At 46.7% G+C, this 23,266-nt stretch overlaps 1 protein-coding gene across 3 annotated transcripts in view; it reads right to left on the bottom strand.

Moving 5' to 3' along the window:
• Positions 1-23,266, bottom strand: part of GYS2 (glycogen synthase 2) — a 610,704-nt gene that overhangs the window by 521,916 nt on the left and 65,522 nt on the right. For all 3 annotated transcript variants that reach the window (XM_086920470.1, XM_086920476.1, XM_086920482.1), the window contains exon 2: positions 23,005-23,186. In XM_086920470.1, the coding sequence (XP_086776596.1) occupies positions 23,005-23,186 (182 nt within the window). The remainder of the gene's footprint in view (positions 1-23,004; positions 23,187-23,266) is intronic.

Below are 23,266 nucleotides of genomic sequence, written 5' to 3'. Positions count from 1 at the left end.
CTTTTTAATTCGTCCAGTCTCTGCCAAAACTAATGGTTACATTGGGACATTGTCCAACAGCAATCCAGCTTCAAGAGGAATTTGCAGGATATAGCCTTCAGCCTTGTGCCACTGGAAGATTTCAAGACCGGGGGCAACCTGCTTGACGTACCTGACATAGGCTCGTTCTCAGTCAGCCTGAAATCCCGCCTACTTACCAGTCAACCACAAAGAGTGACTTGTGATTACAGTGAAACTTTTTGTGGCATTATTTGCCTTAACACTCGAATCTCCAGTTTCCTTTCTTAGATTTTAATAATTTTGTGCCAGTTTTCTAGTTACAATTTTCTCTATTTTTAGAAACTGGTTGTGGGATATTTATTGTGTTGTGCTTGTACTATATAATTCCAGGCCTAGACCTTAACTATATAGTCCTCATTCAGGCTTCATGATATAGGAGCAGTCAAAGAAACATCTGCATAACGGGTAAAGGTCAGGAACTTTCTCCTTGTAAGCAGCCCTCTGCTTTGGCTCCTGTCTTGCTCTCTGTAGATCAGTGATGAAAGCTTCTTTCATGCTCAAACTGCTGTTAAATCTACACTTCTTCTACATCTGCCTCGCCCTACAGGCCCAAATCACCAGTGTCTCGTCTCTAGGCTGCTTTCCATACCATCAACTGTGCATATGCACCCTGATGTTAATACAGGGATTTGAATTTTACCATCAGTACCTCCTGTCACGGGTCCTCAATTAGCATGGAGGAGCATCGCCACACTTATTAAAATGCTGCAACATCGAAAACTGAAAAAAGGTAATAAAGTTAATTTATTACAATATTATTTTTCATTACACCCGAGCCGGGCGTCAGGATGGGGCGGGCCAGTGCCACTAAGAGGCAGCAGAGGGAAGAGTGGTTGGCACTTCAATTTAAAATGCACATGTCACTTTGGACAGATGCCTTGTGATGGCCAGCCAGACATGCACACTTTAAACCTCTCAACCAGAGCTGTCTTACACAGCTGAGTGGAGCAGGCACTGGCCCAGTCCTCCAGAGTATGAGGAAGCACCGAGTCAACACACTCTAACTAATCGTTATGCTTCTCTCATGCTGCTTAACATTATCAGCAACATGAGAGCAGCGTCTGGAGTGGTTAAGGGTCTTGGCTCTGAACCCACGTGCTCCCCACCGGACTGAAGAACACTGAGGAGAGAAGGACAGGAGTAGGCAAGCCACTGGGTAAGCACATATTTCATTTTTATTGTTATGACCCACTTATAGGCACTGTGAGAAACATGCACTGCCTTCAGCCTGGACTCCAGAGCTCTCATTCGTGGTCCATTATAAACACTGTTTGTAAAGAGCCATGATTGAGAGCCTTGGCATTGACCCTAAAGGCATTCTCAATGTCTCAGTGCCTTTCAGTAGGTCAAAATGACTGATTTGTTTGCCCCACCACTTATGCCTGCCATAATGGGTGGAGAATGTGGCCAAACGGCTAGGGCGGTCGACCTCAGAGCTGGGGACCCGGGCTCGAGTCTCGGCAGGGACGCTAAACATTCTGTGATTATGGGCAAATCATTTAATTTCCCTGTGCCTAACAGAAACAAAATGAATGTGTGTCTGTATGTAACTTAACTCATGTAAAGTGCTCTGATACCTCCGGGTCGAGTTAGCGCTTTATAAAACTCCTGCGCCCCACAAAAAAAAAACAGCTGCCACTGAGTACCCCAATGTTGCCATTTACGCCTTGATGTCACTGGTAACAATAATTGTGTAAAAGCATCCTTTGTTCAACAATCCATGTTTACACTATCTTTCATTCAACCATTTATATATGCATGCTCATTCGTATCCATGCACCCATCTGTCTTGCCCCTACCACCTCATTGACATATCCAGTTGCTTACTAAGTCATTCATTCATCAGTCCAGCCACACACACCTATACATTAATACATTAGTTGATTCATCAAATCATTCTGGCTCAAATTCACTCAGCTATCCATCATCCATGTATATTAATTCATGTAGTCATTCACTCATCAATCACCCATCCCCACTCATCATCCCATGAAAGCTGCTGTGCACATTGTCTGCCATCACCCGGTTATCGATTAACCTTCACACCCATTGATTGGCATACACACCTTCATCCTCGTTGTCATTCATGTATCCCGGCAGCCTCATTAATTCACCTATTCGTTCTCACACACACTTCGCCAGCAATAAACACACACTTTCACCTATAAAAGTGCCATAACTACTACATTTCTCAATGCAGTACCAACAGAGGGAGCCACATACCCGTGCGGATCATGAACGGCCCGGTGGAAAGGTAGGACACACTTTTACTGGCGGACAAAACAGGGGAGGTAATCACTTTAGGCTTCTGCTGCTACAGCAGCCAGGGGTATGTTTCACGGCCGTCCAGAGCGACCTTTCTGGCAAGGGACAGCATTCCCTCCCCCCTCCCTCCCCTACCTACTCTTTCCATTCCTGCCCTGCTCGAATCAAGTGGTAAATGGGAGCATTAAACCATAATAGCAGGGCACAAGTCCTAAAAAACAGAAGTGAAGGGCCTAACCTAGTTAGGCAGTTTGCTAGTGACATCATGGCATGCGACATCACTGTGCGCAACATCACGCATGACATCACGGTGCACATCACATCACATGACATCACACATGGACTCACAGGAATTGACAAAGTAGAAAATGGCCATCACAAGCCATGACTTTACAGGAAGTAAATCAGATCTAAAGCCCTCACATACTTTTTTAGCAGGTCATTTGTACGTTTGAGCGCATTGCGAGGATAATAGCACAGTGAGCTATGGAAGATGATATGTGACTTCTACACCTTGCAATCCCCCAGTTTTATGTAACACATCCTGTACATTCATTTACATACATATAATTTATTGTACATGTAATATGAACAATACGTAAAGCGCTCTGACACCCTGCATTGGAATGAGTAGGGCTATACAAGAAACAATAGTGGTACTTATTTCAACGCCTATCAAGGAAAGTAAACGCTATATAAATGTAATTTGTTTTGTTGTAAGTACTGGGAAAGACCAACACATCCGATATTCTTACAGTGCATGCATATCTCCTAAACAGGGACTGAACAAAGTGAAAAGCTGCCTCTCTTAAGTATGTGTGCAGTGCTAACAAGGTGTGAGCTTTTGTTTCCAATCCGCTTCATTTGCATCAGGTGTGAGCTTTTGTTTCCAATCCGCTTCATTTGCATCAGGTGTGAGGCTTCTGGCTGCTTTCAGCCAAGAGATTCGAACAAAAGGAGGCCTGATGAACCCTCAAATTTCACCTTTGTTATGGGCCCAATAAGAAAGCCCAGACCCTGCCTGCACGTTTTTGCTTGTTGCAGAAGGAAAGCAGAGCACTTGCAGGCGCTGCTGAAAGTGTCCCGGTGTTTGGAAATTATATCGGGACGAGTTTAGCACATTCTTCGGTGGGTCCCAAATACTTGGCAGGGTGGACGGCGTTCACTCTGTTGTCGTGACCAGGCAGTTGTGCACTAGGACCTACGGGGTCAGAGACACTGGGGAAAGGACACCGGACACCACATCGGGTCAAGGGGGCAGGAATCCAGATCGTGGGGAGCGGGGACAGGAGCAGGACGCATCTGTGCAAGCTGTAAGACGAAGAGTAAATAAAGGTACCTTGCAGAAGACTGTGTGGCGTGTGATCCTTGCGGGGACCCTCAGGGACACTACAACTGGCAACGAAGTCAAAAGAAGTCATGTGTATCGTTTGCATCACGATCGAAAAACCAGGAGCCCACTCTGGATCGTGTTGTGTGCAAGAAGACAAGAAACAAGTGGAAATCTGCACCCCTTTGAAGTGCAGCGAAGCGGGAGCCCAACCCGACCGCTGCAAGAGCAAGATCGCCTGTAACAGGTAAGCGCTGAGTGAAAGAGCGTAAAGATAAAGAAATTGGCGCGAGAGTCTCGGCGGCCATCTTAAGGACAGGCAGAGTAAATAAATCAGCCCGCAGGAAAGACGGCGGCCATTTTGAAGTCAGGCAAAAGCCCCATTGGTCCCGAAATCTCGCGAGAGTCTCGGCGGCCATTTTGAGGTCAGGTGAAGGAGCCAATAAGAAGGCAGAAAGAGCTGGATGCCATTTTAAAGTCAGGCAAAAGCGAAAAAGGTTGGAAAAAGGCCGAAAAGAGCCCCAAAAGAAAAGAAAAATGTGGCAAAGAAAGCCAAGAACAAAATAAAGAGCAAGGAAGAGCTGCAGACGACAAGAAAGAGCTGAAAAGGGCCTGAAAGAGCCCTAAAAGAAACAAGTGCCAGAAAGAGCACCATGAGGTGGAAACAAAGAAAGGAAGTAACAAAGAGAAGTACATAAGAACAAAGAACAAAGAGAGGAGAGATGGCAGAGCCAAGACAGAGGGCCAAATATCGCAAACCCCTCCAATTTAACATATCAGAGCTACAAGTGGGAATAAGAAGGGAGTGATGGATCGTAAGATTTGAAAGATACATGGAGGCTACCGACGTAGTAGAGGCCAAGAAACTGGGCCTGTTTCTCAACCTAGTGGGTGATGAAGTGGATGAACTATTAGTGACCTTACCAGCAAGTGAGATATCAACATACAAAAAGCTCATCAAATGCCTGACGGACAAATTTGACCCTCAAAGAAACATTGATTTCGAAAGATACACCTTCACCATAGCTTTCCAACAGACAGATGAGTCTTTGGATGACTTTGTGATGCGACTAGGGAAGCTAGTAACGCACTGCGAGTTCGATAAATATGGCAATGAACAAGCAATTCGCCTACGTATCATCGAAGGGTGTCGTGATACAGAGTTCCGCACACGAGTCTTGTAGGAACCAACATCGCTAGAGAACATCCTGTCACTAGCAAGAGCAGAAGCAAGGGCAAAAATACAATCAAAGCAAATGGAAAGGCGAATTGAACAGGCGCACTGCATGACAGACAACAGCCGCGCCGGCAACTGGAAGAAGGGACAAAACCAACATACAACAAAGAAACAGATGCGGTTTAGAATTTCCATATAGAGGCGCATGCCCAGCGTTTGGTCAAACTTGCAGAAAATGCAACCGAAGCAACCACTTTGCCAGTGTGTGCCAAGGAATGCAGTTTAGAAATGAAAGAGGAATACCAGGAAGACCGCGGATGGCGACAAGCAGGCATGTCAGGCACATCGAAACAGCAAACAGAAGCTCATCATTAGAGTCAGGAGATGAGGAAGAAGAAGAAATAGTGGAGCGACTTTCCCTCATGTCCACAGATGAAGGCAAAACTGAGTAAAGCATTCATCTGGTGGATAAGAAAACAATCAAAAAGACGGAATCTGTGACAATAGACGTAGGACCACACAAGGCACGGTTCGTGATTGACAGCGACGCCGCATGTAACATCATGTGTGCATCGAATATGAGAAGATGGAAATGAAACCAGCGCTACAACCATCAAGAGTTGAGGTGTTCACATGGGGTTCAAGGAAACCAGTAACAAACCTAGGGAAGTTCACAGAGAACTTAGCATACAAAAACCAAATGACAAAAGAGGAGATTCATGTGTTGAGAGGGGACATTCCAGCACCATGCCTGCTAAGCAATATCACAGCACAAGTGATGGGCCTGCTCGAGATGACATACAACATGTCAGAAAAAGGAAGCCTCCTTAAAGAATATCCAAAACTACTGAAAGGACTAGGGAAGCTAAAAGGGCGACAAATTACGCTACATATCTACGAAACAAAAAAATGGTAGCTCAGCACCACCGGCGAGTACCAATACACCTGCAACCACAGGTAGAGGAAGAAATAGAATCATTACTGAAACAGGACAACATAGAGCCGGCAGAAGGACCAACGCCCTGGGTGTCGCCAATAGTGGCCGTACCAAAGAAAAACACAGCAAAGATCAGGATCTGTGTCGACATGAGGGTACCAAACAAGGCAATTGAAAGAGAAAGACACCCTGGACCACACCTTGATGACATGATCAGCTGCCTGACAGGAACAAGACGAGTCTCGAAACTGGACTTGTGCAAGGGATATCACCAGTTAGAGCGGGATCCGCAATCAAAATACATAACAACATTCTCCACACACCTAGGTCTGCTCCGCTATAAACGTCTGAGCTTTGGGATATCGTCAGCAGCCAAAATATTCCAAAAGACTATCAGACAGGTGGCAGTCTAACGGAAAGGTGTACACGCCGGCCGAGCCTACCTCCTGTCCCTAAGGGTCCACTGAGGCGTTCTGCTTGAGAGTTGTGGCTGTGGGGCGGCCGGGCTTTGCTCCGCTGCAGAGTATCTTCAAACAATTCCGGGTGGCCAGGCTTGGCTCCGCCGGTCGGGAGACACCAAACTACAGCCCCCAGCAGCCCTGTGGTCAGGACGCCTCACCCACCATCACTGCGCAGCGCCAGGAGGCGCATAAAGGCACACCCACTGCTGAGGACCGGGTGGCAGTCTAACGGAAAGGTGTACACGCCGGCCGAGCCTACCTCCTGTCCCTGAGGCTCCGCTGAGGCGTGCTGCTCGAGAGTTGTGGCTGTGGGGCGGCCGGGCTTTGCTCCGCCGCAGAGTATCTTCCAACACTTCCGGCTGGCCGGGCTTGGCTCCGCCGGTCGGGAGACACCAAACTACAGCCCCCAGCAGCCCTGTGGTCAGGACGCCTCCCCCACCATCTCTGCGCAGCGCCAGGAGGCGCATAAAGGCACACCCACTCCCTCGTCCCGCGAGGACGAGCGTGGGACGCGCCAAGCAAAGCCCAGGCAAAGGGCGGGCCCTCTGAGGCACTCAGAGACGGCAGGAGACTGGGCTGGGCCATCCCTCTTGACTTTGTCCCCCTGATCATTAAGGTAACTCTCTTGTACGTTTGACTGTAAAGAGTAGCAGCTGGTAATAGCCCCGATGGAGGGTAAAAGTAAAAGTAGAGCGGTGGTAAAAAAAACTCCAATGCATACACGCTCGGCTACAAGAAAAAAAACATTGGTACCACCCCCTTTACCTACCCTAACTGCTATCGATAGAATGCTACAGCAAACTATTGGGGTTGTGGTTAATGCCATTGAAAACACGGAGAGAAGACTCTCACTGCCAGCTAGCATGTGTTTAATAACTCAATCGCCAAAAGTGGTTAGCACATTAGTTGACATCACAAATGAAACATCATTATCTCATGATTCCCTTTTGTTACAATCCTTTGCAGGTCTGCCTAGGAATGACCAAAATCAATCTGCTGTACCTCAACACTTAGAACCCTCTATTACCTGTGTCAGGGATAGCAGACTGTCATTAACACCCGACCTGACAACAAGTGTCATACCGCAGCCCACAATCCAGAATGATGTGTCTAATGACTTGGGGGACCTAGATGGTTGTGATATCAATGGCATCACCCCCACTGTAGAAACGAGTGACATCAGTTTGGTAAGCAGTGAAACCGATTGCGGGTCTGTCCAGCCTAAAAGGAAATCTACTTATAGTAGGAAAAGGCTGATAATTAGTAAGCAGGGTAAGACATATAGACGCAAAAAAAAGAGAGTGGTACAAATTCCTGTAGACCATGAGAGGGAGGGTGAGAAACATCAAAACAGTGGAAACATATACTTAAAGGAAGCACTAATTCCAACTAGTGTTGAGTGAATGGTGCAATATTTGGAGAAAACTATAATAACCCACATTGCACCAGTGACAGAAATCCTAGAAACCCTTATTAAAAAAGTAGAGAATTTAGAAAAATTGGGTATAGCTAACCTGGACGTCTTAGAACATCTGGGTACACAAGTCAGGTTTCCCACAACTAATGTACCACCCGGAAAATTGAACAAAAATACACCAAGTATAGTAACTAGAACCCCTACTATGCCTGCCCCGGTGGTGAACTCTGTAGCTACCACAAGTGGCAGCAAAAGGCCAGCGACCATTTTCCCTAACAGAACAAATGGGCCGAAAGCAGCTGGGGGTCTGGAGGAATAAAGGCGATCATGTTTATAACAATAAGAACCCGCCAGTACCCAGGCGTCACAATAATAATATCATTCCGGCCACAATCAATTTACCACCGGAATGTAGACCATACTTAGCGATCCTTGCTAATGTACCCAAACTACAACCTACCCAATTTGAAAATCAGGAAATCTTGAAAAATAAAACCCTGCACTGGTTGGTGAAAAACTGTGGCTTCCCAATACGTGGGGCCAGTGAGATTATTTCTACACAGAGTGTAGGATGGGTGGGACCAAATAAAAAAGGAGATAAATGGGGATTGCATAGTTATAAACTACAGGATAACTGAATGGGCGAGAGATTCGATATTACACGCACCTATGCCATCTAATCAGGAATACAACACCACCTTGTTCCCACTTGATTATTTTTATAGGAATCAGTCAGGAAGGCAAATTACCACGCACCCATTCCAGCATCCAAGAGCTGTACATATTAACCAGACAAATGTTCCCCCCATCCCGTCCCCACTGTTCAATATATATGACAATTTTGCAGTCCCAATTTACAACAGATTCCAGGTGTTCAACTCATTAGAGGAGAATGATTGACTGAATGCATCATCTATGGTCACACAACCTGAAATCGTTGTATCTGGTGATACAGTAACTTTGGCAAAAGAGTTGGGGGGTCAATGCTGTGTAAGAGTTGCAACTGAGCAAAATTTAAACTTGTCCAATAATGAATTACACAAAGATAATGATGTAATTATGACGACCATCAATGCCTTACAAGTCACCAATATGATACCAAGTATAGAAACATCATTACTGACTAACCACTCTGAGGACACAAGAGACAATCATGTTGATTCCCTTGTAATTACCACCTGGAATATAGCGGGAATTGCTGCTAAACTAAGTACACCGTTCTGGGACAACTTTATTAAACAAGGTTATGATATAATCTGTTTCAAGAGAAGTGGCACAGAGAACAAATACAAGTTGATGGTTACACCTCTTACAGTGTGACAGCAGTAGCCTCTAAGGCTGGCAGAGCAAAGGGTGGTCTACTGACTTTGGTTTCTTTCAAAACTAACGGAATTCAATGATGGAAGATATGTGGTGGTGGGTGAGCACACCTCAGTTTTGCGCCTAATACACAGCAAAGGTAGGGATTTAATTATTGTGAATTTTTACAACAATATTGTGGGACTCAATCAGGATAAGATCGTTCCTGATGTCGAGTGTGCAATAGAAGCAGCAATTGCGCGTTCAAATAACAGAACTGTAATACTATGGGCAGGAGATTTTAATATCAAAGCATGTAGTCAAGCCCGAAAGGGAATTTGTGGACACCGTGAAGAGTATCCGGGCGGTGACAATATCTTTTTTAACCATTTCCCACACAGTAACTATGGTAGTGCACTGAACAATCTGGTAGCCAAATGAAATCTGGAGCTACTAGAATGTACAAAGAATAAAAAAAACGAAAAGTGCCCTACGTTTAGAGGGAGGGACGCCCACTCTAATATTGACCATATTTTGGTGACTAATGGCTCTGCTTACTCCAACGTCTGGGTAATAGAGCAGCCCGTGAGTGACCATAATAGTATCTCAGTGGAATTAATGGGCTGGGGTCCAAAAACAACAGTATATGGTAGGCCCGTCCAAGGGATCACGGCCGAGAGACCAAACGGCATGAGGATCAAATGGACTAAGATAGATCCCAATAAATTGACGAAGGATATCATTTGTAAATGTAATACAGAGATTGAATATTGCTTAGCAACAATTGTGACCGCGCCCACCTTACTCTCTAAGTTTTTAAAAATAACAAGTACTGTTGAGAACTCTTTGGCCATAAGAAATAGAAAGCCTAAAAGAAAGAAAACTGTGTGGTTTGATAAACACTGTGCCCAGGCTCTGAAAAAACTAAAAATAGCGCTTGATGACAAACCAAGAGACAAAGAAAGAGCTAGAGAAGGACTAATTAATTATAAATCTGCTTTGGTATCTAGGAAAAAAGAGTTGCAAAATGATGCTTGGTATAAACTAGATATGGCTGCTGAAACTAAAGATCACAAACTATTTTGGGAAATTATTAATGGTCCTTTTTTAAAGAATGATAATATTCCCGAAGTAAGTTCTCATGTTAGCTGCCACACCTGGATTGTTCACTTTTCAGAGATTATTAACTCTGATCTTAATCTAGGCGGGTTCGTTTTTAATGCAGATTCATTATTATGCCTTAAATGGCAGAAAATGCCCCTATTTTTAACTTTGGATGAAGTAACAGAGGCAATCAAAAACAGTAAGGGGGTAAAGCACCTGGGCCTGATGGGGCACCCATGGATTTTTATAAACATGAAATAATCCTATGGGCTCCAATTTTAACACGTTATTTTAACGCTGCAGTGGAAGATACTTTGCCACTGACATGGGGTCAGTCAATTATTTTTCCCCTCCATAAAAAAGGATCTCGGTCCGAGGCCCGAAACTATCGATCCATCTCACTCTTGGACTCGACAGTTAAAATCCTTAGTCGAGTCCTACTAGTGAGATTGGAAGCCAGGGCTGAGGAAAAAAACATCCTATCCCCAATCCAGTATGGGTTTTGTAGGGAGATGGGTACAATGGAGCAGTGCGTGAACCTGGAACTCATAGTCGGCAAGTACACTAAAGCAAAAGCTGGTAACCTTTACCTGTGCTTTGCCGACTTGAGTTCAGCATTTGATCTGGTGGAAAACACACTGCTCTGGCCTACGTTACTGGAGATGGGCGCCCCCACTGAAATTATCCATCTGCTTGCCCGGCTGTATAACAATTTGTCCAGTAAAGTGAGATTTGGAAGAGATGGGGAATGTACCCCGTTTTTTTAAGATTAATAGAGGTATCCGACAAGGATGTGTACTTACCAACCTACTGTTCTCTCTTTTTATTAATCAGGTTGATCACATTTTAAGACAGACTAATGCAGATGCACCCACCATTATTGGTAACCCAATACCAATCCTTTTATATGCGGATGACGCGGTCCTCCTTTCTAGGACTCATAATGGACTGCAACATCTAATTAATCAATTCCACCTTTTCATTGAAAATAGGAAGTTGAAAGTTAATAAAGGGAAGACGGTTACAATGGTATGTGGTAAGAAACTGAGAAAATGTAAGCCCTTCTTTTTAGAAGGAGAGAGACTAGAATCTGTCAGTAGTTTTTGTTATTTGGGTATTACCTTTTCAGGAGATGGGAGATGGGTTAATGAACAAACAAGTGTCCTATTTAAAATGGTTAGGAATACAAGTTGTATTTTTAGATTTGCTGCAAAATTAGGGGGTCGTAGAATTCATGAAATGCTATCTATATTTAATGCAAGATGTATATCCTCAGCCATATACGGAGCTGGGGTCTGGGGATATGATGCCCAGAGTGCCAAACTGATTCAGCGTGAGTAAAATGTGTTTTTAAAACGCTTAATTAGTGCACCGGCTACGGCCTCAACCGAGTTAACACACAGGGAACTTAACATGAATCATGTTAATGATTTAATTGTTTTACGTCCTTTATCCCTATGGCGCTCAATTTGGGCAAAGGAGGAGACAAAGTTCACCCAGGATGTAATCAATGACTGCATCAAACTTGATCGCCGATCAAATATTCCCTGGCTGAGCCATATACAACATTGGTATAAGACACTCTATGGCCTAAACATCTTTAAAGATCCTGCAATAAATTTTGTACCATCAAAGCGGGAGCTTAAAATCCTATTCCTTAAACATACTGCTGGGATTAGAACGGAAAAATATGTAAAACAAAGTATGTTCAATCTCTACCTGGAATATAATATTAATGAAGGCTTCCAAACTTATCTTAGTATTGTTAGTACTAACTCTCATCGTTTTGTATTGACCCGTCTCCGTTTGGGAATTGTGCACCACCTTGTGGCCTTCCCCGTGGTTAAGAAACCCGCCACCTGTTTGTGTCCCTGTGATGGTAAATCCAAACAGAACACCTGTCCTTTTATGCTATCCTGTAACTTTTATACCTTTTTTAGAAAATTTTATTTGAAACCCATCTTTTTAAAATATAATACACGTGGTATACAAACAGCGATGCAACTGATGTTCAATCTAGAGACCCCAGATGTATGCTTTCATGTGGCCACTTATATTTTAAAATGTATTTCCGTAAGAAAGTCAATTATTATATGAATTTATTCAATGATGCTTTACCTTTTTTAAGTATTTGAAATCTGTGCTGCTAAATGTATTGTGTAATTTTGGTAGGATGATACTGACACTTTGCACTTTATCATGCTAATTTGCACATATACGAATATTGTATAATTGCTGGTATCGTTTTTTGAGCACTGAAAGAAGGCCATAGCACTTGCACTTTGTTATGACGTAGCTTAGACCTTTTAAGTATTTGGTTTTGTGCTGCTAAATGCACATTGCACTTTAGGAATGACGTAATTAATACTTGCACTTTATTAGGCTAATTTGCACACATATCAATATCAGATGAATGCCGCTATATTTTAGTGTACACAGAAATAATTCTATAATTCTTTGTGCTTTATTTTTGATACATTTTGTACATCTTTTAGCGGAAACATGCTCCTAAAAACCTGATATATATGTATGTTGTTTTGTTACTATGTCTGTTGCTATATGGTTGTATTTTTACATACCGAATAAAGCATCTTTTGACTTTGACTTTGATTATCAGACAAGTGATAAGGCCAGTGAAAAACAGTTTGAACTATAGCGATGACATCCTGGTGTTCGGCAAGACAGATGAAGAACACGACAAAGCGTTGCGAGAAGTATGCTGCCAGCTAGAACAGGCTGGCCTCACACTAAATGAAGACAACTGTGAACTGGGACGAGATGAACTGGTGTTCTTTGGACAAATTTTTTCAAAAAAAGGAATGCGGTCAGATCGCAGCAAGCTAGACACGTTGAAAAAAGCGAAGCCACCAAGCTTTGTCGCAGAAGTCCGGTCATTTCTTGGTCTTGCCAGCTACTGCGCAAGATATATCAAAGACTTTGCGACAGTAAGTGCACCACTGCGGGAACTGACAAAACAAGGACAGACTTTTGCATGGACAAAAGATTGCAGCAAGGCCTTTGAGGAAATAAGAGAGGCCGTGACTGCCGTAGATCATCCGGCATACTTTGATCCACTGTTGTGCACCGAACTAAAAGTAGACGCAAACCCAGTAGGGTTGGGGGCAATACTGGCGCAACACAGACCAGGAAAGGACTCGCCAAGATGCCTAGTGGCCTATGGGAGCAAAAGCCTATCAGACATTGAGAGAGCATACTCTCAACTGGAGAAAGAGAGCCTGTCAGTTGTGTGGGCCTGCGAACATTATCACATGTTCATATATGGGAAACCATTCACGATAGTAACGGACCACCAAACTTTAATTACAATCTATGGAAATCCAAACGCTAAGATATCACCAAGAATAGAGAGGTGGGGAATAAGGCTAATGAACTATAACTTCAAAATAATACACAAGTCTGGCAAAGAACACAACCCAGCTGACTATATGTCCAGACATCCATTGCCACACAAATCTGAGGCCACGACAATGGCAGAGGAATATCTGAATTTCATCTTGAAGCACAACACGCCAGCCTCAATAACAATGTCAGAGTTGGAACAGGAGACAAAACGAGACCGCACCATGCAAGCCATCCAGAAAGTGACCAGAGAACAAAGGTGGAGGCACAAAAACAACAATAGCATTCTGGATGAAGGGGTGATAAAGGAGGAACTGCTAGCATTCAAGAAGATTAATGAAGAGCTCTCAGAGACCGAAAATGGCATCCTGATGAGAGGAACAAGGACTGTTTCCCAATAGTCAGACAAGTAGCATCCACATCAGCAAATGCAACCCTACCAGTAATGGATGATGTATTCGCCGCATGGGGCTTGCCCCAAACACTAGAAACTGACAATGGCCCGCCATTTTCGGGAGAAGAATTCCAAAGGTTCATGGAATACCTAGGAATCAGACACCGGAAGATAATGCCTCTGTGGCCACAAGCAAATGGAATGGTGGAACAGTTCATGGGGACCATCAAGAAGGCAGTCCAAAGAGCAAAATTGACACAAATATCGATAGGACAGGCACTATGCCAGATATTGAGGGACTACAGGAACACCCCTCACAGTTCTACAGACCAATGCCCGGCCGAACTAGTTCTAGGGCGTTCAAGCAAGACCAGGTTGCCACAAATGGAAGCAACGATGAATGTAGACTGAAGTGACATAGCTGTCAGAGATGAAGAAGCAAAAGCAAAGATGAAGGCCTACGCTGACCAACGGAGGCATGACTCCAAACAAAAAATAAAGGAAGGCGACACAGTGGTAGTGCGGCAACGACAGCAGAGGAAATCAGACAGCACATTCTCGAAAGACCCCGTTGACTGTGATGGAAGTGAAAGGACCAATGATAACCGTGGCGGCGGGGCGGTATAACATCACAAGGAACAGTTCGCATTTCAAAGAATTGAAGACCGAAGAAGAAGAACCGCTGACCACAACTACAACAGCAGTGGAGGAAGAAGACAATGGACAAGGGACCGAAAATGAAACAAGACCTAGAAGAACATGCAAGAAACCACAGAGACTGATTGAAGAGATGTAATGTGACAAGGTCTCTCTCTCTCTCTCTCTCTCTCTCTCTCTCTCTCTCTCTCTCTCTCCCTACCAGCACTCTCCAACAGTGACTGCAGGCTACGTCATGAAAATGTCTGTTTGTAACAAAAGGGGAGATGTCGTGACCAGGCAGTCGGGCACCAGGACCCATGGGGTCAGAAACACTGGGGAAAGGACACTGGACACCACATCCAGTCAAGGGGGCAGTAATCCAGATCGTGGGGAGCGGGGACAGGAGCAGGACGCATCTGTGCAAGCAGTAAGACGAAGAGTAAATAAAGGTACCTTGCAGAAGACTGTGTGGCGTGTGATCCTTGGTGGACCCTTAAGGACACTACACCTGTGAACAAAATAGGCGGATGCCGTCCACCCGGGTGTAACCCCGACTCATGCCCTGCCCAATAGAGAATTGAGCATACTGTGCGCTTTATGCCTGGTCAACCCGGTCCATACAGTTCTTGCCCGTACGATGGAGCTTAGCTTGTAATTGCACAGTGCTGGCGGGCTATACCCTTGAAATCTCCTGAGGCGGAAGCCGGGAGACCGCCGATCATTTTAAAAATTGTCACTTTTCTTCTTTCTGTGTCACAACGTAAAATTGCATTTTAAAAGCGCACTCACCCGGCAAGCACCCCAGCAGCGGGCTAGAGTCACGCTCAAACAGCGACCCCTTCGCTGCAACGAAGATAGCCAGGAAATCACTGTTCGCCGCCATTCACGGCGAGGAAGCGAGGCCACGCCCACCTGAGGCCATGCCCACCTCCACAGTATAAATACGCTGCTGACAGCGTTAAGCTACCAGAACCCTTGAAATCTCCTGAGGCGGAAGCCGGGAGACCACCGAGCATTTTAAAAATTGTCACTTTTCTTCTTTCTGTGTCACAACGTAAAATTGCATTTTAAAAGCGCACTCACCCGGCAAGCACCCCAGCAGCGGGCTAGAGTCACGCTCAAACAGCGACCCCTTCGCTGCAACGAAGATAGCCAGGAAATCACTGTTCGCCGCCATTCACGGTGAGGAAGCGCAGCCACGCCCACCTGAGGCCACGCCCACCTCCACAGTATAAATACGCTGCTGACAGCGTTAAGCTACCAGAACCCTTGAAATCTCCTGAGGCGGAAGCCGGGAGACCGCCGATCATTTTAAAAATTGTCACTTTTCTTCTTTCTGTGTCACAACGTAAAATTGCATTTTTAAAGCGCACTCACCCGGCAAGCACCCCAGCAGCGGGCTAGAGTCACGCTCAAACAGCGACCCCTTCGCTGCAACGAAGATAGCCAGGAAATCACTGTTCGCCGCCATTCACGGCGAGGAAGTGAGGCCACGCCCACCTGAGGCCACGCCCACCTCCACAGTATAAATACGCTGCTGACAGCGTTAAGCTACCAGAACCCTTGAAATCTCCTGAGGCGGAAGCCGGGAGACCGCCGATCATTTTAAAAATTGTCACTTTTCTTCTTTCTGTGTCACAACGTAAAATTGCATTTTAAAAGCGCACTCACCCGGCAAGCACCCCAGCAGCGGGCTAGAGTCACGCTCAAACAGCGACCCCTTCGCTGCAACGAAGATAGGCAGGAAATCACTGTTCGCCGCCATTCACGGCGAGGAAGCGAGGCCACGCCCACCTGAGGCCACGCCCACCTCCACAGTATAAATACGCTGCTGACAGCGTTAAGCTACCAGAACCCTTGAAATCTCCTGAGGCGGAAGCCGGGAGACCGCCGATCATTTTAAAAATTGTCACTTTTCTTCTTTCTATGTCACAACGTAAAATTGCATTTTAAAAGCGCACTCACCCGGCAAGCACCCCAGCAGCGGGCTAGAGTCACGCTCAAACAGCGACCCCTTCGCTGCAACGAAGATAGCCAGGAAATCACTGTTCGCCGCCATTCACGGCGAGGAAGCGAGGCCACGCCCACCTGAGGCCACGCCCACCTCCACAGTATAAATACGCTGCTGACAGCGTTAAGCTACCAGAACCCTTGAAATCTCCTGAGGCAGAAGCCGGGAGACCGCCGATCATTTTAAAAATTGTCACTTTTCTTCTTTCTGTGTCACAACGTAAAATTGCATTTTAAAAGCGCACTCACCCGGCAAGCACCCCAGCAGCGGGCTAGAGTCACGCTCAAACAGTGACCCCTTCGCTGCAACGAAGATAGCCAGGAAATCACTGTTTGCCGCCATTCACGGCGAGGAAGCGAGGCCACGCCCACCTGAGGCCACGCCCACCTCCACAGTATAAATACGCTGCTGACAGCGTTAAGCTACCAGAACCCTTGAAATCTCCTGAGGCGGAAGCCGGGAGACCGCCGATCATTTTAAAAATTGTCACTTTTCTTCTTACTGTGTCACAACGTAAAATTGCATTTTAAAAGCGCACTCACCCGGCAAGCACCCCAGCAGCGGGCTAGAGTCACGCTCAAACAGCGACCCCTTCGCTGCAACGAAGATAGCCAGGAAATCACTGTTCGCCGCCATTCACGGCGAGGAAGCGAGGCCACACCCACCTGAGGCCACGCTCACCCGCCCCCTTTTCTACCTATAAGGATGTGTAATCACCGGACGCGCAGCGGACGGGCGCAGCGGGCGCGCGCCGTCAGGCGCTCCAAAGGCAAGCCCGTCTGGGCCCGTCCGGACCCAGACGGCCCCAGGCCCCGTTACTCTGCCGGGTGGCCCTCAGGATCGAGTGATGTATACAGCGGATACCTTACGCGCCCTACGACCTAAGAACATCCTTGCCTGCCACCACACGCTCACCGCAGGTAATGCATTCTCGATCTGTCCACGATGCAATCCGACTCCCCCCCTGAAGTCTGCCACACTCGCTTTGAAGTTGGGACTTCTTAACTGCCGCTCCCTCCCCAAACATGCTACCGAAGTAAATCTTTTGATTCAGAATCAGGATTTTGACCTACTGTTCATAACGGAAACATGGCTATCAGACAACACCAACCCGGACGTTGTCGCGGCCCTCCCCACTGGGTATGTCTGTCAAGCTTTAAATAGACCTAGAGGGAGAGGAGGCGGGGTAGCCATAATTCACAGGGAACAATTTACCTGTAGGATGGCCGACGCTGGTATCGAGGATTGCGAGAGCGGCCAATTCTCCATCCAAATCTCCCCAGCTCTTACCCTAGCAGGGCTTTTGATCTACCGCCCCCCAGGGGCCCCAGGCAATTTTATCAATTCCGTATTTGAATCTGTATCACAACTAGCTTCCTCCACCTCCAACTTCCTTATACTAGGTGACTTGAACTTCCACTTCCTGGACCCCACGGATCGAGCAGCCTCGGACATTAGACACGATTTAACATCTTTAAAGATTCATCTAGTGAACAACGAGCCTACCCATGAGAAGGGCCACCTATTGGACCCTATCCTTACCAATATAGCAACGATGACCACCAACTTACCTGTGACCCTACCATGGACGGACCACTTTTTGGTCCCTTTTTGCTGGGAAATCCCCACACCTATTCACCCAACCCCTAAAACCCAGGTTACCGACCGACAATGGCGCAAACTGTCACCTGAGAAATGGGCTGCTTCCCTTGCAGAATCCATCCCCGAGCTCTCCTCTGACTCCAATACGGCTGACAAACAATTTAGCGATTGGATCACTTCGTCCCTTGATACGTTGCTCCCGAAAACTACCACCTTTAAACAACCTAAAAGAATATCCCCCGCTTTATGGTATACTCCAGAGCTTAAAGCTCTGCGTCAAGAGTGCAAAAAAACCGAACGCTCTTGGAGACGCGACAAATCAGGAACCAATAAGAACATCTACTCTATTTCTCTTCTAACCTACAAAACCGCTATTCGCAAAACCAAAAGCGTGTTCTTTCAGGAGAGAATAGAGAAAGCGGGATGCTCCAGTAAGGAAGCATACGCCATCCTTAAAGAGCTCTCAAAGCCCCCAGAACAAGGACTAGGACCTCCCTCCGACCCTAAAGCCGACCAGGAGAAATGCCAACAATTGGCTAATTTCTTCCATGATAAAATCCGACTCATTCTGGACTCAATTCTCCCCTCGAGCCCGGAGGAAGAAATCGCTTTCCCACACACGACATCTTCCACCTGTCTGTCCACGTGGGGCCAGGTTACGATAGACGAGGTGAGAAATACGTTCAACTCCATGAAGAGCGGCTCCCCTAGGGACCCTGCTCCTCTTCGGATCCTTAAGGAGGTAGCCCCCACTATCATCCCCTCCCTTACCCATCTGATTAATACCTCACTCCAACAAGGAGTTGTACCCTCGAGCTGGAAGAAGGCTGTGTTAAAAGCCCTACTGAAGAAACCTGCTCTCGATCCCGAGAACCTGGCAAACAACAGGCCCATTTCCCTACTCCCAGGAGTCAGCAAGATCGCGGAAAAATTAGTCAACAGGAAACTCTCGCAGTTTCTAGAGGCCAATAACAAATTAAAAAGTTCCCAGACGGGTTTCCGACCAGGGCAGGGCACGGACATCGCCCTCCTGGCAGCGGTAGAGGAGGCCAGAGCGCTATTGGATGGGGGAGGATCAGTGGCAGTGATCCTCCTCGACCTTAGCGCGGCGTTCGATACCGTTGACCACCAACTCCTCATCGAAAGATTGGCAAGAGTTGGAGTGGAAGGTACAGCCTTATCTTGGCTTTCATCTTTCCTGGCCCAACGGTCCTACCAGATTTGGGAGAAGAACGCCCGCTCCTCCGAAATGCCCCTCCAATGTGGTGTGCCTCAGGGCTCTTTCCTGAGCCCTACATTATTTAATATCTATATGTCCACATTGGAGGAGGTTATCACCCCATTCGGAGTGAGCGTCGTCAGCTACGCCGACGACACACAATTAGTGGTGTCTTTGTCCCATCCCAAACAACAGAAAGCTGATCTCTTCAACTGCCTTACGCAGGTCCATTGTTGGATGAATAGATCAGCCCTAAAGCTAAATGGGACAAAAACTGAGGTCCTTATACTTGGCCCGAAAGGAACCTCACTCCCCCTGGACAGTTGGCCAGCATGTCTAGGTCCTCCCCCTGACCCAAAAACAGAGGTGAAAAGTCTGGGTGTATGGATCGATTCCGATCTCTCATTCACTTCGCAAGCAAAGAAGGTAGCAGGGACCTGCTTTGGTCTCTTAAAATCTTTGAGGAAAGTCCTGCCCCTTCTTCCCCCTAAATCCCAAAAATTACTAATCCAAGGTCTCATAATATCGAGACTTGATTACAGTAACGTGATTTATCTGGGCGCTCCCGAAGCGACCCTTAATAAACTGCAGAGAATTCAGAACACTGCCGCCCGGATTATCACAAACACCCCGGCCAGATCATCTGCTAAACCCGCTCTCAAACTCCTTCATTGGCTCCCCATAAGGGAGAGAGTCAAATTCAAGGCCTTGTGCCTTGTCCACAAAACTCTGCATAACCAAGGCCCCCCAGTCCTCAGCAATTTTGTCACCCCTTACATAACTACTAGATCCCTCCGTTCCAATGCAGAAAACCTTATCAATACCCCAAGATTCAGGAAAGCCCGATCAGGAGGAAGACGCTTCTCGGTACAAGCCGCCCGTCTTTGGAATTCACTCCCTCATGACTTACGTCTTGAACCACAATATCTGCGCTTCAGGAAGCTGTTAAAAACACATCTTTTTCCCTAGCCTCCGTGCCCCCTCCTGTTTTGATTTCTCACCCTCCCTCTCTTTTGCTCTCAGTTCCCGGTCCTCAGTTCTGCTGAATTAGGGTTCTTTTAGCGCTGGGATACCTCCGGGTGACTATGCGCTTTATAAAAATAAATAATAATAATAATAATAATAATAATAATATAATGGCATGCTGCTGATAATTATGAGTGCAGAGTTTGCACCTTGCCAGTACTCACTGTTAATGTGCAGTCTCTCAGTGTGTTAGTAGTGTGGTCCTCTCAGCGAATAATCCTCCAAGGTTTCCTCTCAAGCGTGTTCCCACCCCAGCCCTCTATCGCAGGTAGCTCTGCTACCTCCCTCGCTCCATGGCCCTCCACAGGACCCAAAGCGAGCATCACTTCCCTCTCCACTGTAAACCTCTGCCATTGAAGCTGTACCCCACTCTCACTGCACTGCTGCTTCTGCAGTGCCCACTGTAAACCACTGCCCTTGAAGCTGTACCCGCTCTCACTGCACTGCTGCTTCTGGAGTACCCACTGTAAAACTCTGCCCTTGAAGCTGTACCCGCTCTCACTGCACTGCTGCTTCTGCAGTGCCCACTGTAAACCTCTGCCCTTAAAGCTCTACCCCGCTCTCACTGCACTGCTGCTTCTGCAGTGCCCACTGTAAACCCTACCCTTGAAGCTGTACCCGCTTTCGCTGCACTGCTGCTTCTGCAGTGCTCACTGTAAACCTCTACCCTTGAAGCTGTACTGCGGTTTCACTGTACTCCTGCTTCTGCAGTGCCCACTGTAAATCTCTGCCCTTGAAGCTGTACTGCGGTCTCACTGCACTGCTGCTTCTGCAGTGCTCACTGTAAACCTCTACCCTTGAAGCTGTACTGCGGTTTCACTGTACTCCTGCTTCTGCAGTGCCCACTGCAAACCTCTGCCCTTGAAGCTGAACCCCTCACTGCACTGCTGCTTTTGCAGTGCCCACTGTAAACCACTGAACTTGAAGCTGTCCCCTCTCACTGCACTGCTGCTTCTGCAGTGCCCACTGTAAACCTCTGCCCTTGAAGCTGTACCCCGCTCTCACTGCACTGCTGCTTCTGCAGTGCCCACTGTAAATCCTACCCTTGAAGCTGTACCCGCTTTCGCTGCACTGCTGCTTCTGCAGTGCCCAGTGTAAACCTCTGCCCTTGAAGCTGTGCCGCGGTCTCACTGCACTGCTGCATCTGCAGTGAATACTGTAAACCTCTGCCCTTGAAGCTGTACCTGCTCTTACTGCACTGCTGCTTCTGCAGTGCCCCCTGTAAACCTCTGCCCTTGAAACTGTACCCACTCTCACTGCACTGCTGCTAAAGCAGTTCCCACTGTAAACCTCTGCCCTTGAAGCTGTACCCCGCTCTCACTGCACTGCTGCTTCTGCAGTGCCCACTGTAAACCCTACCCTTGAAGCTGTACCCGCTTTCACTGCACTGCTGCTTCTGCAGTGCCCAGTGTAAACCTCAGCCCTTGAAGCTGTGCCGCGGTCTCACTGCACTGCTGCTTCTGCAGTGCCCAGTGTAAACCTCTGCCCTTGAAGCTGTACCCCTCTCACTGCTGCTTCTGCAGTGTCCACTGTAAACCTCTGCCCTTGAAGCTGTACCCCTCTCACTGCTGCTTCTGCAGTGTCCACTGTAAACCTCTGCCCTTGAAGCTGTACCCGTTCTCACTGCACTGCTGCTTCTGCAGTGCCCAATGTAAACCTCTGCCCTTGAAGCTGTGCCACGGTCTCACTGCACTGCTGCTTCTGCAGTGCCCACTTTAAACCTCTGCCCTTGAAGCTGTACCCACTCTCACTGTACTCCTGCTTCTGCAGTGCACAGTGTAAACCTCTGCCCTTGAAGCTGTACCCCTCTCACTGCACTGCTGCTTCTGCAGTGCCCACTGTAAACCTCTGCCCTTGAAGTTGTACCCGCTTTCACTGCACTGCTGCTTCTGCAGTGCCCACTGTAAACCTCTGCCCTTGAAGCTGTACCCCTCTCACTGCACTGCTGCTTCTGCAGTGCCCACTGTAAACCTGTGCCCTTGAAGCTGTACCGTGGTCTCACTGCACTGCTGAGTCTGCAGTGCCCACTGTAAAACCCCTTCGTGAACAGTGCTTTGTTACTTGGTAGCCGGATGTATCTTATGCAAGTCAGTTTCCTACATACATACACATAAAATATAGTTTACATAATTGAACACATGAAGATGAACCTAAAGTAACACTAGGGGACTGTTTAAAATGCTGACAACAATGCATGGAATTTCAAAAGTATTTTTTTTAGATTTCACATATATTCGTGCTTTGAATTATTGCACCACTCATGAAAGTCCTACTAATTTTGATGTCGTAGTTTCATTTGTAATAATATTCCCCTGGTGCTGATAAAGCTATAGGCTGAGTTGGTGTAAACAAACGCAGCTTTAAGGCTCACATTTGACCTGCAGGTCTGTGACACATGTGCACTACCCCCACAGAGAGAGGTTGTACAACACCACTGCTCATTATTGGAAAATTAGAAGATACATTCAATGAAAATGATTTTGACAACTGCCGCTAAACACATAATAGGATAGATCAGTCTGATTCTCAAAAATAACTTTTAATGTGCTACTCCGGCCTCTGCAGTGCTTGGCCATTGTTCCTGATCCGGCCTCGCTCTGATGTTAGCCAATATGTAAATTGAAAGATACTTCAAGCGCATTAAGGCAGAGGGTAAGCTTCTTAGCATCAGATTAGTTGCCATGGAAATCACATCTTCCTTACCTGACACCCATTTCCATTCAATGTGTCCATGGCCCTTTTGATTACAGGGTTTTGTGGTTCAAGGATTTCCACCTGAGTCTTCACATTATGCTCGAAGTAGGGGCCAATCATGAAATAGTTTTCTCCCCACTCATCCGCTGAGACCTTGGCCTTTGTCTGGATAACAGTGCAGATGCCACCAACTATTGAAGGAATGCAGGGATTCACGTTAGTATTCTGGCCAATACCTTATCCGGATATCACACATATCGATTATCTTTGT

The sequence above is a fragment of the Lissotriton vulgaris genome, chromosome 1_1 (genome assembly GCF_964263255.1).
Source record: "Lissotriton vulgaris chromosome 1_1, aLisVul1.2, whole genome shotgun sequence".
Taxonomy (NCBI): domain Eukaryota; kingdom Metazoa; phylum Chordata; class Amphibia; order Caudata; family Salamandridae; genus Lissotriton; species Lissotriton vulgaris.
Note: the sequence above shows the minus strand (reverse complement) of the source record. Positions and strands in the feature narration are given on the sequence as shown.